We start from the raw sequence: 19211 nt of genomic DNA, 5'->3' as shown, positions 1-19211 counted from the left end.
AATTACAAAAATCTCATTCCCTTATTGGTCACCCTTCATAGAAGAAAACCATATTCCAACATAGTGGACACAGAGGAGTTCCTTTCCATGGCGAGTGTTATGTTGCTTACCTGTCTGCATCTTAATTGCATTTGGAACAGTTTGAATGCTGCATACATGCATAAAAGACCAATAATTTACTGGTTGCTACAATTTTGTGATAAATCCCATGGCCAACAGCTTGGCCATCTCAAGGATTTTTCCACTGATGTGCATGTGCTCAGTGTAGGCAAATGACTACATCCTGCACATTTTCGCTCATTTTAGTGTGGACAGAGAAGCTTTGGTAAACAATGTGAAAATGCTAGTGGTAACAAACATTATTTAACTTTATAAATACTGTTTTTAAACTATGAAAACATAATGTGGATGTTGCCTAAGTTGGTTTGATAATTTTATTGGAAATTATTTGATTTTTTTTTATATTTAATTCTATTTCTCATCTTGACTTTTTTATCTGTGCTTTTTGCAGGTTGTCCCTGGGGGGTGTATGTTTGATGGCTTTTCATCAAGCCCAGTGTATTTTGATAGATTTTTCAATACCAGCATTAAGGCAGAGTAACAATTCAGGACTCCCTCGTGAAAGCAGCCATGTTGATACAATCACCTCCACGTCTGCTAGGTACCATCCTTTGATTAAGTAAAATGTACATTGTTTGCAGTAAACAGTGACGAATATTTTACTGTTAATGTATGCTTTGCAGATTGTAATCTTCTCGGGTTACTAGTATTCTGTTAATTTCTATTTTGTCTCTTCCTAATTGACTTCATACCATTCCTGGACATAATTATCATGTTGAGGTTGGTGCGAAGAACAGTACACTGGGTTGAGTGCATAGTGTAAAACATAAATTGTCAAAGAGGCCATAGAAAGCTCAACATCAAGCTGCAAGGGGTGTTCTGCTCATCAGTAGTGGCCAGTGTGCAGCATTACTAAGTGAATGACAAAGAGTTTCAGGGATGCCAAATTCCCGAATTAACTGATATCAAAGGCTGCTTGCATTACTAGACTTACCATATGCTTGCTGCAGGCAGTGGCAAAAATGAAGATAATGGCAAAGTTTGGAGATCATTATGACATGCTGTCACTGATGTGATTTCCTGGACCACCTCTAGCTATCTGCTCATTCCACAATTGGTCACTCCCAAGAGTCCCAATAGGTTGTTTATTTTCCACCAGTCATTAGCCTGTCTAATGCCTTTGGCATAAGAATTTTTTTTTTTAATACTATTACTTTGTGTGTATGCTATTTATATAATAGTATACAACTTTTTTTTCTATCCTGTGTTGCCTTGTCCTAACTTCTATGTTGCCGATGGAGCTAAAGTATTTCCTGTCATCAAATCAATGAAGCTTTGTATGGCTAAGTAATTAAATCTGCGTTTCTTTCCATGTATATTATCATTAACCATTATTTCGATAATTCCGTAAATTTTTGTATGGTAGACTGGGTTATGACACCAAAAAAAGAAGCAATATATTTTCTTAACAGTTTGTATAAAGTACAGCATTTCAATTCTTGGTGTTTCTCTTACCTATTTTTTACCTTTCACTTTCAACAGAGGTAAAGGCAGTTGTAAGACATTCACTGATTCGGGAAACACTCCTGATAAAGGGAAAGGAAAGGGGTCCCTTTCTGTCACAAGTGGAAACTGCAGAACTCAGACCTCCTCAAAGAAAAGTCCTGGGACGTTTGCTCAATCTCAGAAGAAGTATAAGGTGTCATTGTATTACAGTAAATACAAAGTGAATCCTACATCTTCAACAATTGTTGCTGCTTCTTCCATGTCTTCTCAAGATGAAGAATGTTTGCCAGTCAAGGAACCATATAACCAGGATGATCATATTGAGGAAAATACCAATAAAATCTATGCCATTGAAAATAAAAATACTGTATTGCAGGAATCAGAGGTGCACAGTAGACAAGGAGTTTCTTTCACTGTAAAAGACTGCAGGAACATAAACACAGACATGTTTCCCATGGAAACAAACATTAAGCCCTCAGAGGAACTATCTGTGGCTACAAACAATCGTCTAAACCACTGGCCTTGTAGTTCTGTTGAAAAAAAAGACAATGATCAGGTCTCAGATGATCAGCAGTGCAGCACTTTTTTGCCTTCCCCAGAAAAGAAGATAGTTGAGAAAAGGGATATTGGTATTGGTAAGGTACGTATTGCCTATTTTCTGGTATTGAGTACTTGTACTATATACATTTTCCTCCTTGTATGCAATAGTACTTTTACCACCACCCTAGAACATAAGCAGTGGGCTTGCGTTTACACTGTAAATAACTGCACTGTTCTCACAGACCTGCTTCTTTAAGGGATCCAGTCTGCAGAAAACAAAGTGTAAATTTGTGTCCATCGTATTTTTGTCTATATGTTACTCTGTGTGCTTTCCGTTGTATATTCCATTTGTCATATATATTTTGTTTTCATTCAAATCCTTATCTGGTCTAGAATATGTACTTATATGTGGGGCAAGTGAATGGGAAGTTGGATATAAATGTCATATAAGCCAAGAGAAATACATTTTTATGTGTTAAATCCTACAGGCCAGCTCCTAATTTGTTATGTGTACCCAAGCTATAGTATTCCCTCTGCCTGGTACATTGGAAGTGCATTCCGTTCTCCACATCTATGCCTTCACTTAAACCTGGATCGTACCTCACCCAGAGGTGAATGTTTAGTGTGTAACTCTCCCAATATGACACTAAGTATTCTGCCAAATAAAATAAACCCACTTGAATTTGTTATAAGTCTGAAAGTTATTTATTGTGTGGACACCAACACAGCTGTGTTCGGGGACTGGTAAACAGTGGTTTGGGGAGTGCATTTGAGTCCTTGGCTTAATATAAAGAGAGAAAAAAAGCATTTATTTACACACCTACAATCGGAGTACCCACAGAAAGACCTATGTAGGCACTGAGAGAGCATGAACATTACACAAAAATAGTGATCGGTTTTTAACCTAGTACACTGTATGTGTAAGGTGGCAGTGCAAACCACTCAAAAATAGTGATCGGTTTTTAACCTAGTACACTGTATGTGTAAGGTGGCAGTGCAAACCACTCTGTTGCTGTGATGCCTGCTTAATTAACAGTTTTAACTTAACTGTCTCCAGACATATGAAAGGTATAGAATGCATAAGTATTCATCATGTTCATTGGTGTGTTATGTCATGGGATATTTTGCAGTCTTCTCAAAAGGTTAATTGCACCACATGTAATACATATAATCTGAGATCTGCTTTAATTTGACAAGCTTGGTCACTAAGAGTGACTGTATTCAGCAACATCGCATGTTGCATGAAATGTCTGCTTAGTGCACCTCTTTCCTTAAGTTTCCCAGTGGTAAGAATCTTGTCAGGCATACTGTGTTTGTTAATGCGCCAGTATTTTATGATTGATGTGAGGAATTAAGGAATTTGTATGAAAGCCTCCTTAAATTGTTTTACTGTAAGTAGTACACATTATCTTTGTGTGTTCCATCTTTTTTAATATAGTTATTAAAATCCAAAACATTAGTTTTAGTAATTTTGTTGTAGCAAAATTTAAGTTAATAAAATATATTCCCTACGTATTTAGTAATTAACCTTCCCTCCCAGTTTAATTAAAACTATATGAACTATTCTTATTTTATTATGTTAATGTGGAACCAGTAAGTCAGGTTACCACAAATCTAAATGTTTTTTCTATTTCATGCAAGTTTCATTTTTTCTGTGCCACACTTTATTTTGCTTGTCTTTGTATAAAATTATAAAAGTTGCACATGAAAACTGGTCTTTACATATATGTTGACTCCCGTACTCTATTTCTTCAAGGTGAAGGAAGACTGTAACAAAAACAAAATGCAAGAGAAAGCAGATATAAACAGCACAACCTCAAATGCAAAGGGAAGACGAGGCTCTGTTAAGAACAGGAGGAGGATTGCTGGTGGTATCATGGGGTAAGTTAATATTTAACTTAATTGTGTATAAGGTAAGTTAATTATCAATATGACAAATTCAGAGGATTTTTTTCATCTTCTTAAAATGAATCCTTTTACATTTTAAGATTATTGTCATTATTCAAAGCAAAATGTAGCTACACAACAATATATTGAAAGTGTTGATATCTGGATACAGAGTATGTGTGTATGTATATATGCAGGTTTTTCTTTTTCTTCTTTTCAGTTTTTTTTCTGTGTATGTAAGTCTGAAAAATGCATGTCATATTTACATGCTACAACATAATTACCATTTAAAATCCCTAAAAATGTGAACCGTGCACTAAACTTAAACTTCATATTTATTTGGAAAGACAATTGTCACTTAGTCTTAAATAGAATTAGTAGTTTAAATGTTCTAATGGCCATTTCAAGTTTCCACTGCTCCACCTGGTGGTTTTTAATGATAGTGAAGTCACTTTACTAAGAATTGGGCAGTCTGCAGCAGGCTGAGCACTGCGAAGTAACACAGCATTTGTTTTGCATTTTGAATGGCAGTGTCTGGACATAATGAAGTGGAGTTAATTTGTGTAAAAAGGGTGAGGATATGAAGTATTTATTATAATGATAAATTTGTTTATATAGCTCCTTATCATACATTTACATACAACTCAAGGTGCTTTCCACAGATTAATCAAACAAAAACAACAAATATACTACATTTACTTGGATTATTATCATGAATTAATACTATAATTTCTAATAAATTTAAGTGTATTAAATACAAAATCAACCAGGTATTGTTAAGCAAAGTTTAACCACTAAAGTGCAAAACAAACTTTCACTCTTACCAGAAAAAGATTGAATACATTTAATAGATTAAAATATTTATACATTAAGGTTGACAATAGAACAACCAGATCTAAGTAATACATTTAAATTATATACAGTGTATATATCTACATTTTACCTTGGCATATATACATGGCAACCCTTTGAGTAGAAACACTTTGTTATTAAAATTAATGAAAAAGCAAATGAAACAGTCCAGCAGTTTCATTTGTTTTAGGATGTAGATGAATTTCTCGATTCCTGAATGTGTTTGTTTGATCAGATGACATGGAGGAGAAGGAAACAAAAAAAACTCCTACAATGGGCCATAGGAGAAAAGTAAACCTTTGGAGGGCTATGATCGGAAGATAGAAACAAGCAAATCAAATAGTTAGGTCTGATGGTTATCAGTTTCTGCATCATGAAAGTCAGAATGACCTAGGCCAGCTGGTCACCCACCCTTCACTGGGCACAGTTGATAGAGTTAGCACAGTCGATAATAAGGTTTCCTAGTCCTCCTCATTCCCTCCAGTATCCCAGGTGACTGCAGTATTGAGCACTTTGCGCTGGTGTGGGTAGTCTGATATATTTGATACATAACCTTAACATATACAACACTTTGTCACAGTCTTTCTTTAGTATCTCAGTAAGTTATTCTAAGCAAATTGTTTATGGCATAATGTATGGTACATTGAAATATACTCGATCAATTCAAACAATTTTGTATTGAACAGTTTAATGTGAGTATTGCTGTTAATGCAGTATCTTTAAATTGCTTAAACATTTCAAAGTTAATATCATAAGTTAGACTACAACAAATCTGGTTTTTCTTTTCAAACTTTAAATGTATTGAGGACCATCAGTATTAAACATTATATTTCATATAGATGTGGTGTGAGTGACAGAAGAGTGTCTCATATTTTAAATTAATGTTTCTTATGTTTAGACTAAGGGTGCAATTAAAGAAAATGATGAAAGTTAAAAATACAGATTTTTGTTATTTGACAAAATGTGATTATAATGAACATAATCTTTCAATTATGTATAGTACAATTGAAAACATTACACTATTTTAGCTGTTTCTAACTATTTTACCTTGCATTTAACTTTATTTCTAGGCTTACTGAGCAAAATATTTCTGACTTTAGTGATAAGAACAGAGATGCTGTAAATAAGGAAACAAAAAATCCCAACAGGTCAAGAAATCGATGCACGAATGGAAAACAGGAAAGTGTTAAACTGGGTGGAAAAGTGGACAGTCCTCTAAAGCACTTACAAAACAGTAAGTAAATACTAGTTGGAATGTTCTTGTACACATATGGAACAGAAAATATTTTTTACTAGATTCTAGAAGTCATAATTAGATAATAAAAAATGATTTTGCACCACTGTAGTTGTACCTGTCACCATTTCTCTGTCTCTGCCACTTTTGTAAAGCTGTTTTAATTTGAGGTCTGGATCGATGGTGTTTTAAGTAAAAAGGCGTAACGTTTTGGCTAGCAATACTCAGGAGTAGTTTGAGGCTTTAACAAATATAATTTTTAATTATCCCTAAAGTATAATGTTCAAGAGCTGTAAAACCATTTGTAGTATACATTAATCAAGAAATATATTGGCATACCATTCAGCTACTCATTCCTGTAAACATGTCTTCAGAACTGTTATTGTCAGTGCCCAGTAACATAAAAAACTGCATCATGAAGACTGATCTGCATGTTTAATAAACCTTCATAGCTGTACAGTATAAAAGTGATTTTAACTCGTTTTTCAAATGTGTGAGTGGTCTGGCATTAGTAGGTTAATCTAATTCTTTAAATTATGTATTTTTTTTTCTTTTGTTTAATAACCATTTTAATTTGCCTACAAAGTAGTATTATTCACCTAACACTAATAATATCCTAAAGCTCACTTTACCCAGTTCAGATTGTTGGAGACACCATCTAATGCAAGGTAACAACCAACTGTGCATGGGGCGCAAGTCCTTTACAGTACCCATTCATGCACACAGGGACATGGGACCAATGTAGATTGCAAATCAACTCAATGTGAATATACTTATGGTTTTACAAATCCATCCAGACAAATAAAGACAATGCAGGTTTTGCATGGATAACACCAAGGTACAGGAATACAAACAGCATGATGAATTTATGAAAAGCAGCATCATCCTCTGTGCTGCAATACTGCCCATACATTAATATCTCCATCTAATTAGACGGTGTTCACTTTTTAGGAGCTCCATATTGCTGTTTAAAAAAAGTGAAGAAACGTATATATGTTTTTGGTGTATTTCAAATGAACAATATCTATGCATATTAACCATTAATAAAATTGAATTTGTTTAATATATTTATATATGATTTTTCTTGCTATGTTCCAAAGGCATATGATATGGTTTAACCAGCCACTCTCATTTGTCCTTTGCCAAGTGATCTGTGGGTTTCTGCTTAAGTGTATCTGATAGTGAGCATGCACTCTGCCTAGGTGTGCTTTCCAGGATAGACTTGCACTCAGAGCAACCCTAAATTGTATTAGGGGAATTCAAAGAATCGATGGAAGAATGTTTATTTCTAAATTTTAAATGGACAACCCCAAATTGAATTAGGAGAGTTCCAACAATGGATGGAAGAATAGTTGTATCTAAATTTCAAATGGTTGATTATAAAAGTATATACTGTAGGTAATGCTGGGAGAGATATGTACATGAGCCATTTTCGCAGCACAACAGTCCAGAAAGAGATTTAAAGAGGAGTGGTAAAGTAATAAAAATTGAGAAAAAGAAAAAGCATTCACACCTTAACAGAGAAGGCGGCACTATCTTTAATTAGAACTGCATGGTTTATGAAGGCAGAGTTCAAATGTTCAAGTTCAGCTGTATTGTCATATGCACCCAGTAAAATGGAATTCCTACTTGTACTGTGTGTCTCCCACAGACTAGTAATATGAAGGGCCCTGTATTATACTTAAATGACACTCCAAAACAAACGTTTACCTGAAATTTTTGTAGTCTGCTTTTATATTCACTCATATCTTTGCTCTTTGGCCCTGTGGGCATATACAGTATATAGTGACATTATAAATGGTGTTATTACAAGGGGGCATTGGATCCCGACGTATATTTTACAATCAGCATTTCACTAAGTTGCTTGGCATGCTCTTTTGTCTTCATTGTGTAGGTTAGGCCATAATACTGAGTCACCACGATTTGGACTTTTCAGAATCAGGTGCAATTGTGCTAAAAATCAATTGAAACCCCATAACTACAGACAAGTGATATCCATCGAGCTAATTGTATTTCTTCTAAAACCAATTGACTACACCTTTGAGAGTTTAGGTGTGTTATATTAATGGGGGTGAATAATTATACAATTAATTATTTTATATTTAATTACTTTAGACCACTTTGCAGAGAATTGTTTTCACTTTGAGATTAAAGAGTCTTAATGTTGATCATTGTCAAAAAAGTTAAATTAAATCAAATGTAATTCAGTGTTGCATAACAATAAAATGTGAAAACTCCCAAGGGGCTAAATATCTTTCATAGGCAATGTAAGTGTATTGCTGGTGTGTTTAGTTTACGCAAATAATACCGTTGTTTAAATATCATTTCCGTTTTTTATTTTTCTCGAAATTTACTGAATTATTATTTATTTATAGTATTTTCTTAGGCATTATGCATGTTTGTTTGTTTGTTTGTTTGTAATTTAGGGACAAGCATGGCTAATCCAAGGAGGAGCTGTAATGCCAGAAGATTGTTTTCTGACTCTAGTTCAGACTCTGGTAGCTCTTCAGGCAGTGTCAGAGACAGCAGAGGAAGCTGGGGTAGTTGGAGTAGTGCCAGCAGCCTGGAAGGAGAAAAAGATCACACTACTTCGAAATTAAACTGCATTTCCTCTCCAACAAAAAGTAGGTCATTTTGAATACCTGAGTGAAGTGATCTGATGCTTCATTCAGTTTAAACAAACACAAAAAAATCTTATTAAAAATTGTCATAATTAAAGATTAATAATTGGATTTTGTTCCGTCCAGGAGACGACCATGTTTTTGCCTTTCTACCTGACAAAGAATGTTGCCAACCACTGAACTCAAGTTATAGAATTCAAAGGTATTTCAAAACAAATAATAAAAAAATAACTTTATAACGGAAGTAATACAGCCACCTTTATTATTCTTGTAGACATCTGTAGCCAAACAATTTGATAGCTGTATCTGAGTACCTTGTATTGTATTTGGCATCAGTTTTTGCAGTGTTAATGTTAAGTTACAAGTTCTGGTTGATTTACGTAAAGCTACAAATGAGTCACTCAAGATATAAAAATTTGTTCTATTTACATATAGGTATAGACAGTAAAGATTACCAGGACAGTATTCAGTGATGAAAGAATAATAAAATAAGGTACAGAATATCTACAGAAAGGTTAAGATAAAGATGCATCTTTATCCTGGAGCATAATGCTCGGAAGATCTTTTAACTTCTCTTTGATTTTATCTATGGGCAATAGCAAAGCAATGTATTAAAGATGATTTTCCCTTAATTTTTTGTCCCATTATCTAGTATATGTAAAGAATTTACCAGCTGCAGTTTCAAACTGTTGGAGATTAATATTTTTAAACCTTTTGAAAGAGAATCATTGTACTTCATTTAATGCTTCTGGAGTTCATAATTGTTAAAACTGCGGTGGTTGGTTTGGCAATAGAATAAACTGCAGTTTTCACTCACCGTTTTAATGACCTTTGTGATTAACTCATTATCTTAAAAATATTTAATCTGCTTAATTTCCAAATGTTTAACAAATAAGAATCTTGCATAGTGTTGATGTTACCATTGTAGAGTTACTAAACCTGTAGAAATGTCTTTTTTTAAAAACAAATTTTGCTGCTTATGTATGTGAATATTTCATTACATTGATATCTTAATATCTGATTTTATGTGTGTGTGTATATATATATATATATATATATATATATATATATATATATATATATATATATATATATATGTATATATATATGTATATATATATGTATGTATATATATATGTATATATATATATATATATATATATATATATATATATACACACACAGTGCATCCGGAAAGTATTCACAGCGCATCACTTTTCCCACATTTTGTTATGTTACAGCCTTATTCCAAAATGGATTAAATTCATTTTTTTCCTCAGAATTCTACACACAACACCCCATAATGACAACGTGAAAAAAGTTTACTTGAGGTTTTTGCAAATTTATTAAAAATAAAAAAAACGAGAAATCCCATGTACATAAGTATTCACAGCCTTTGCTCAATACTTTGTCGATGCACCTTTGGCAGCAATTTCAGCCTCAAGTCTTGTTGAATATGATGCCACAAGCTTGGCACACCTATCCTTGGCCAGTTTCGCCCATTCCTCTTTGCAGCACCTCTCAAGCTCCATCACTTTGGATGGGAAGCATCGGTGCACAGCCATTTTAAGATCTCTCCAGAGATGTTCATTCGGATTCAAGTCTGGGCTCTGGCTGGGCCACTCAAGGACATTCACAGAGTTGTCCTGAAGCCACTCCTTTGATATCTTGGCTGTGTGCTTAGGGTCGTTGTCCTGCTGAAAGATGAACCGTCGCCCCAGTCTGAGGTCAGGAGCGCTCTGGAGCAGGTTTTCATCCAGGATGTCTCTGTACATTGCTGCAGTCATCTTTCCCTTTATCCTGACTAGTCTCCCAGTCCCTGCCGCTGAAAAACATCCCCACAGCATGATGCTGCCACCACCATGCTTCACTGTAGGGATGGTATTGGCCTAGTGATGAGCGGTGCCTGGTTTCCTCCAAACGTGACGCCTGGCATTCACACCAAAGAGTTCAATCTTTGTCTCATCAGACCAGAGAATTTTCTTTCTCAGGGTCTGAGAGTCCTTCAGGTGCCTTTTGGCAAACTCCAGGTGTGCTGCCATGTGCCTTTTACTAAGGAGTGGCTTCCGTCTGGCCACTCTACCATACAGGCCTGATTGGTGGATTGCTGCAGAGATGGTTGTCCTTCTGGAAGGTTCTCCTCTCTCCACAGAGGACCTCTGGAGCTCTGACAGAGTGACCATCGGGTTCTTGGTCACCTCCCTGTCTAAGGCCCTTCTCCCCCGATCACTCAGTTTAGATGGCCAGCCAGCTCTAGGAAGAGTCCTGGTGGTTTTGAACTTCTTCCACTTACGGATGATGGAGGCCGCTATGCTCATTGGGACCTTCAAAGCAGCAGAAATTTTTCTGTAACCTTCCCCAGATTTGTGCCTCGAGACAATCCTGTCTCGGAGGTCTACAGACAATTCCTTTGACTTCATGCTTGGTTTGTGCTCTGACATGATCTGTCAACTGTGGGACCTTATATAGACAGGTGTGTGCCTTTCCAAATCATGTCCAATCAACTGAATTTACCACAGGTGGACTCCAATTAAGCTGCAGAAACATCTCAAGGATGATCAGGGGAAACAGGATGCAATTTTGAGCTTCATGGCAAAGGCTGTGAATACTTATGTACATGTGCTTTCTCAATTTTTTTATTTTTAATAAATTTGCAAAAACCTCAAGTAAACTTTTTTCACGTTGTCATTATGGGGTGTTGTGTGTAGAATTCTGAGGAAAAAATGAATTTAATCCATTTTGGAATAAGGCTGTAACATAACAAAATGTGGAAAAAGTGATGCGCTGTGAATACTTTATAGCAGTATTTTCTGTACAACATTTACAAAGACATTTTTATTTTCTGCTTTACCACAGTGTGCATAACCTGAATCAAGGGGAAAAATGCCACATCCCAGAATCGGTACCCACTCTCAGCTTTGCTGCTGTAGCATCAGGAGTTGAGAGAAGTATGGGTAAGTCAAATGACTGTAGCTTCCATCAATTTTAAATTAATGTTCAACTCAGTAACTGTTTTTCTTTTCTGTCTTCAGCTTTAGGTCCTTGTCAGTCAGAAGAAATATGGTCTCCAATGCCTACTGCATTAACTAATGGTTTCAGATACAATACATCTGAAAACATGTCTTTCATCCCTCCAGAAAATGCTGGTGCCATATATAGTCAGTAAGTTTATACAACTGTTTGTTTTCCTTTAGAGGGTTAGGGGGTTGCTGCATACAAGATAAATTAGATACAAGTTGAGAGAGGTTTGGTTCCGTGTACTTTTTGATGTCTGAAATTTAATTTTAGAAGCAAAAACAAAAATGAAAGGAATTTTCAGATTTTGATTTTTGATTAAATAATAAAATGAGGGAAAATAAGGTATTTTTTAATTCTGTGGTAAAAAATAGCAGTCATAAACTTAAAATTACACATACTTGTCTGGATTTATTTGTGATTCAAATAATGAAAGTGTAATAGCTCAAAAACAACAAAACAGATGCATTTTCGTTGTCTGAAACCACCTGTCACTCTTTTACTGTTTTTGAAAAACAACGTAATGGTCCATCCTCTGCTGATGCCAGTGTAACTTCAAGGCCGTCGATTGGTGTGTTGTGAGGAGGACTGTTCATAATTGTTGTCAAAAATCGCGCAGAAGTACTTCTGGTTTCAGACAATGAAGATGCATCTGTGTTTTTTTTTTTTCTCTCCAGGTTAGGAGGAGATGTGATTGTAGTCCTTAAAATTTTTAAAGCAAATTATCAGTATGGTGTGTACCTGCTGTTACTTGAAAATGTGTTCTTCATTTAAAACACAGGGGCATAGATTTAAGCTTTTAAGGGTAATTTTACATAAATATAAAGAACATAGCTATTTTCTGTTATTTTCTTTTCTAGTTTTCCATGGACTACCAGCCAGTATGCAGCTCCTTACCATTACTCTGATCAAAATGGCCATTGTGTAGCTTATGAAGGTAGGTATTTTTCATTCTGTAGCAATTGAAATGATATTTTATGTATCATATTAGTGCCATATCATTAATATACTTGCTTATTTGTCTTTTGTTTTTTTTAAATAAATTCTAGTGAGTATCTTTTAAAATACATAAAGCAAGTTTAATCCATTATTATTTATTATTATTATTATTATTGTATCTCTAACAATTGCACACTGATTAGGTTCCTAAGAAAGTTGAATATGTACATTTTGTAACATTAAACAGTGCGAGTGGTTTATTTTGCATGTATAATAACATATGTAAGAAAAGCCATACTTAACAGATAATAACAAATGCCTAAGTGTAATTTAGGGCTCAATAAAACTGTCAAAAACAGACAAATCATTATTGCATTGCATCAACTCAGATGCATAGTTTTTGCTATTTTAACTTTCAGGAATTGACATGTATTGCCCCCTGAGGTTTGTTATTTTGCACTGCAAGCACAATTAAAATTTTTATTTGGTCAGCTTTCACAGTCAGCCCATGCTGTACTCGTCACATTTCTCCATCCCCAGTGCTTTGAGTAGTTGCAGCAAATATCATGACTGTTGTATCAGAGTTTCACAACATATTCCATGTTTTCTTTTTGCATAATGTGTCATTTAAGACTAGCATCTCACATGACTTCAAATTGGAGAGTATATCTCACTTAACGACTGCAGTTTCTGGATCTTTTTTTCTTAAAATCTATTGGATTTATGCTACTATTCCGTTGTGGTGCAATAAAGAAGAGATGTCAAATAGACATTGTTCTGTATGAGCAGTCCAGAATATCTATTTTCCTCTGTTTCTTGAGGCTGCTCTTTCTCTTCATTGTTCTCCTTTTTCTTATAGATAAAGATTGAACTATACTTTTATTTGTGGGCACTGTATGCACTGTACGTCTGGGTAAAGCTTGTCGGTTGTCAGCTCTCGCATACACAGGGGTGTTCAACCCTATGATTTTTGACATAACCAACCCCACTTAAATCGCTGGGTGTGTCACACTATTTGAGTGGTGATTATGGTCACATGTCACAACTGTCCATGATTTGCTAAGATTATATGAATAAAATTCATAACTGAAAAAAGTCATGTAGTATTAAAGGGGGCTTAAGATCATCAAGCTTCAAATCCTCCCATCTATTACCAGTACAGAAATCACCTAATACAGTAGATTTGATGTATACAGTAGATTTGATGTATATTGACTGTGGACATGTCAACATAAAGATAGAATGAGACAAGACGGCTTTGTGTGTATGGTGTAATTGCATTTTCCCAGAGCTTTTTTCAGAAAGAGTAGATTTTTTTTGTGTGTGTGTGTGATATCAGACCTGTGTATTGCTGTACTTAAGAGATCATGTAATATACTGTACTTCATTTGCTTTTTTTTTTCTAGTTGAAAGGCTTGTAAAAGCCAGAAGTTCATTCCAGCCTTTTTCTACAGCACCAGTTAAATTAGTGAAAATCATTTTGACTGGCTGCTTAGTCAATATTAAAATCTCAAAAACAATAGGATGCCAGATATTTTGTGTTCATTCATTTGGCTTGAAGAGGGTTGCACTCAGTTATTTTTGCCTCTTAATTTCATGATACAATTTCTGTGTCATTGACATAGTTTTCCTCTTCTTGCTGTGGATGGTAGGCAGTTTTCTGTGTGTCTTTTAGGTGGCAGGCTAACATGATATAAATGGTTTAGACACTGAGATTCTGTTCTTGAAGGATTTCACGTGGGTTTAACTTGTGCCACAGACACAGAGGCAAAGATTAAAGCTTGAGCTGATTTTAGAACCACTGATCAAAGACATAAAAAGAGAGGTGCAAATCTAGATGTAAGGGAAGACATAACTTCTGCTTACTCGTTCACAATTCAGGTTAAAAGACTTAAATTGCTCCAGGGGCACTGTACAGTGGCTGACCCTGTGTTCCGAACTTCCAAGACCATTTCCCCTTGGGGATTAATACATTGTCCCAGATACCAAAAAGAATTGCCTTATGTGTAAAGTAGGTAAAGGGTCAGCATGGGATACATACTTTCAGATCGGTCTCCATCTATGTTCATTTTGGTTGGGTAAAATCTGTAGAGATGTCACATTTTCTTAATATTCCATTTAATTTTTATTTATTTATTTATTAATTTTATTGTAATCATTCCATACATATAGATTAATTTATAACAAAAAAGAATTGAAGACAGATCAGACCCCACCCTTGAGAAGGAGAGCTTGGCCAAAGGAGAATTGCTTAAGGCTTTTTAATAGGGCAAAAAAATAAACAAAAGAAAGGAAGAAATATATATAGGTAAATAAAAAAAAAATGGAGAAGGGAAATAAATGCGGTAATAATTATTTCTCTTATTCTAAAATATTATTGATTAGATCCTGCCAGGTTTTGAAAAAATTCTGTACGGATCCTCTAACTGAGAATTTGATTTTTTCCAATTTCAAATAATATAAAACATCTGTTTCCCACTGACTTATCAGAGGAGAGTTAGGATTCTTCCAATTTAACAAAATAAGTCTGCGTGCCAAAAATGTAGTGAATGCAATCACCGTTTGCTTGTTCTTCTCCACTTCAAGTCCGTCTGGAAGAACACCAAACACAGCTGTTAATGGGTTAGGAGGGATTGTGACCCCAAGGCTGTCTGAAAGGCACTTAAAAATTTTGGTCCAAAATGATGTTAATTTGGTGCAGGCCCAAAACATGTGACCCAGTGAGGCAGGTGCTTGGTTGCAGCGTTCGCAGGTTGGATCTTGCCCTGGAAACATTTTGGACAGTTTTAAGCGAGACAGATGAGCTCAATATATAATTTTGAGTTGAATAATTCTATGCTTTGCGCATATGGAGCTCGAGTGAATTCTCTGCTTTGCTACCTTCCACTCCTTTTTTGATATATTGATTAAGAGATCTTAATACAAAAAAAGTAAAATGGATATGTTCTTTTTCTTTAAGGAGATTAAATATTACTGAAGAAAGAAAAAAAAAATTAAATGGCCAAATGGGGCTATGCATACGAACTTAAAAGGTTTAAATAAAACAGAAATATATTTTTTATTTTTACTTGCTTAACTTGTGGAGGGTGTATCCTGTAGCAAAGCCCTAACTTTTTTCGTGAAAGCCCGTTTCAGTCAATAAGTCTTAAAAAAACGTGTAAAGATATTGACAATAAGCTACGCAAACCCAGGAAGACATGGAATCGTTTAAATCAAGTATCATTACATCTTCCTTTCTTAAAGAGAAGTAAGGCAGTACTTATAAGCTTACATATTTATATATAGACATACATACATATATATATATATAGATATATATATTACGTGTAGAATTTCGAAATGAAACCTGCCTAACTTTTGTAAGTAAGCTGTAAGGAATGAGCCTGCCAAATTTCAGCCTTCGAGAATTAGTCAGTCAGTGAGTCAGTGAGGGCTTTGCCTTTTATTAATATGTATAGATAAAGAGCCATTAAAACAGTGAATACAGCTGTTTAAGATTGAAATAAGCAGTTAAGGGTGGGGAACCTTAACAAGTGAGGCCACTAAAATGAAGCATCAAAATGTCACTTGAGCAATAAGAGCTTCTTCATCAGCAATAATTAACTTCTCATTAAGAAACCGAGTTGGAACAAAAACCTGCAGCCACTGCGGCCCTCCAGGACCGACATTGCCCACCCCTGGTTTAGAGTATTTGTTTTTGGAAATGTAAAAAAATATATTTTTTTTAATTATCATGTTCTTCAAACCATAAACAAATAATTATTACATTTTCTTAATTTTCCAATAATTTTATTATGATTATAATCTTTGCAAGTGAACTTGAAGGCAGATGAACATTGTATTCACTACCTGAATAGTTATCTTTATGAATGTAGTTTAATGCTGCACCCTACTAAAGCTGTAATTAAATTATTATTGTTCAATACGCATGCGAGATTAGCTGTACTGAGTTGCAGGTACCTAACCAGTAATGCATATGAAACTTTGTTGCTATTAATCTGGCCCATTTTAAATTCCTGCAAGAAAAATTAATTTGTGTGTTAAGATGTAAGCGTACAATATAAGAAGGTATTAATAAGGATTCAAATAATGATTGCAGGTAACATGAACTTCCAGAATGCATTTCAAGAGGTGCAGAATGTTCAGTATACTCCACAGGCCTTTTGGAATGAAGAGTCACCACCAGACTTAGCAACGTCTTGGGATTCAAATGACTGTATAGGTAGCAAGGTAAGTACTTCCTAATTATTTTGTAATCTTGTCACAAGTCTATGAAAGCTAACTAAAATGTAAGCAGCTTCAAACCACAGATATACCTATAAAGTATATGAATATTTTTCCTTGATTGTGCCTAATATCAAGATGTCAAAATGTTTCTATAAAATGTATTGACTGTGAAAATGTCATCACCTATATAACAACCAGGTCTTGGAAAAAATGTGAATGGTGCTTTATTTTGTCCTATTATTATGGAGGCACCTTTACATGTACTGTTTTGATTCAGTCTGGTAATTGTGAAGACACAAAATGGTGTTTTAGTTGTTGTACTTTAGTAAGTTGCTTATCATTGGGGGTTTTTGTTACAGGCATACTTCTCAGGAACCCGAAGCCTCTCCCCAATGTCCAGTTTGTTTGGCTCTATTTGGACTCCTCAGAGTGATCCATATCAAAGCCACTTCCAGCACAATATGCGATCAGTACCTCACTCTTCCCACCCAACTTTTAGCAGAGAACAGAGTATCCACTGCAGACAAAAGCAGTATTCTGGCTTTGATCCTTTTGGCTGCCACATGAATTTGGACATCTGGAATTCCTCATCCAACCAAGGTTCAAATTCTCAACTTTCCAACGATTCTGGGTACTGTGGGGAAGCCTGAGTGGAGTGTGGTTAAACAAAATGCTATGGGGAAAATGTGAATTTTTTTTCTCAGAATTTATTGGTGTGTAAAGTTGAATATTTGTTGTATATTTTTCTAGTCATTTTGCAAATTGAACCTTGGAAAAAATAAACATTTTGTATTTGATTTTTAGTGATGTGTATTTTTACTCCAATGGATAAAAACCAAGCTACTCATAATTACAATTTTATATTTTCAGTATTAAGATGTCCATATAACATTCTTGGTTGCATATACAATTGTATAACAACGTTTGTTTTTTTTGCTGGTTGCATACACCAAGTATTGTCTTTTTTTATCTTTTGTGAATCAGTTTCTAGAAGTAATTCCTTGTCCTTTTTAAATAGACCATTATGGCTATCTCAGTGGCACCAAGACGAAACAGATGGTAAAAATGTAGTCATCAGAAATCAAAATGATTAGAGTAGTAAATTAAAAAGTAATATGAAGGAGCCAAATGTATTTGCTATGGAGTTGTTACCATTGTGTTTACCATCTCCAGTATTCTCTCCCCTAATGCCTCTGCTTTTTTGTTTGATATTCTGGAGGGTGGCACTGAGCAGTTAATTCCACAAAGTGCTAACAACAATGCATGGCATCGATTCTTTTCAGGTCTCCAAGAGATATGGCAGAGCAACTCGCAGACAGTCCTAGAGTTGTCCCTGAGCCACTTAAGTGTTGTGTTTGCTTTGTTCTTAGGGTTGTAGCGGTCAGGGGCCGCTAAGATTCACACCGTCAAAGATGACGGTGATTTATTTATTTTAATTGAAGAGATCCCAGGAACGTCCCCAGCCTTGGATCGACCCACACACACTCACAACAGAGACAATAAAGCACGCTGGGAAAGGCAAACAATTACCAATATAATGACACCAAATAAATAATGAAATCAGTAATACCACCCCTGACCCCTTCGGCGATATTACATATAAACATATAAACACCAACACCACACAGCAAAGTCCATATATACCAAACAGGATGAAGACGAAAAGTGACCAAGTTAAGTCCAGCGATCTGTATGTTGAAGTGGAGAAGGAAAAATACAGTCCTACCGGTAGTTACTGATGATGTTGATGGTTGATTCAGGAGCGCTACAATCTTCCGGAAAACCAAATAATCCAACACAGTTCTCAGTGTACAGATAGACAGACAATCCAGACCCCAACAAATGAATACAGTCCAAGACAAAATGATTAGAGTTCCAATAACAGCGGGCAGAGACGACAAATAACCGCTTCAAACCAAAACAAAAACTTTTTTCCTCTTTGCCCTCCTTTTAACTGCCTGTGGCTACCTTTGACCCCAGCAGCCCCAGCAAGGCTGCTGGGAGGTGCGGTTCTTAAGTAGCACTGCTACAGGGTCATTGTCCCTTTCAGCCCAGTCTGAGGTCCAAAGCACTCTGAGGCAGGTTTGTATTAAGGATATCTCAATACTTCACTCCATTCATCTTTCCCTCAATTCTGACTAGTCTCCTAGTCCCTGCCGCTGAAACCCATCCTCATTGTATAATGTTACCACCGCCATGCCTCACTGTTGGGATGGTATTGCTCAGGTGATACGTGCTGCTGTGTTTGCTCCAGGTGTGATGCTTGGAGTTGAGGCCAAACAGTTCAATATTGGTTTTGACAGACCAGAGAATCTCATTTCTCGCAGTCT

At 35.5% G+C, this 19211-nt stretch overlaps 1 protein-coding gene across 1 annotated transcript in view; it reads left to right on the top strand.

Moving 5' to 3' along the window:
* tmem131l (transmembrane 131 like) overlaps nucleotides 1–17678 on the top strand; it is a 130429-nt gene extending 112751 nt beyond the window's left edge. The window contains exons 24-34 of the mRNA XM_028802678.2: nucleotides 512–661; nucleotides 1603–2206; nucleotides 3863–3987; nucleotides 5916–6079; nucleotides 8506–8703; nucleotides 8827–8902; nucleotides 11557–11654; nucleotides 11733–11862; nucleotides 12576–12652; nucleotides 16754–16884; nucleotides 17241–17678. Of these exons, the coding sequence (XP_028658511.1) occupies nucleotides 512–661; nucleotides 1603–2206; nucleotides 3863–3987; nucleotides 5916–6079; nucleotides 8506–8703; nucleotides 8827–8902; nucleotides 11557–11654; nucleotides 11733–11862; nucleotides 12576–12652; nucleotides 16754–16884; nucleotides 17241–17531 (2044 nt within the window). The 3' untranslated portion in view covers nucleotides 17532–17678. The remainder of the gene's footprint in view (nucleotides 1–511; nucleotides 662–1602; nucleotides 2207–3862; nucleotides 3988–5915; nucleotides 6080–8505; nucleotides 8704–8826; nucleotides 8903–11556; nucleotides 11655–11732; nucleotides 11863–12575; nucleotides 12653–16753; nucleotides 16885–17240) is intronic.
* The last annotated feature ends 1533 nt before the right edge of the window (nucleotides 17679–19211 follow it).

This window comes from Erpetoichthys calabaricus, chromosome 5 (assembly GCF_900747795.2).
Source record: "Erpetoichthys calabaricus chromosome 5, fErpCal1.3, whole genome shotgun sequence".
Lineage (NCBI taxonomy): Eukaryota > Metazoa > Chordata > Cladistia > Polypteriformes > Polypteridae > Erpetoichthys > Erpetoichthys calabaricus.
Note: the sequence above shows the minus strand (reverse complement) of the source record. Positions and strands in the feature narration are given on the sequence as shown.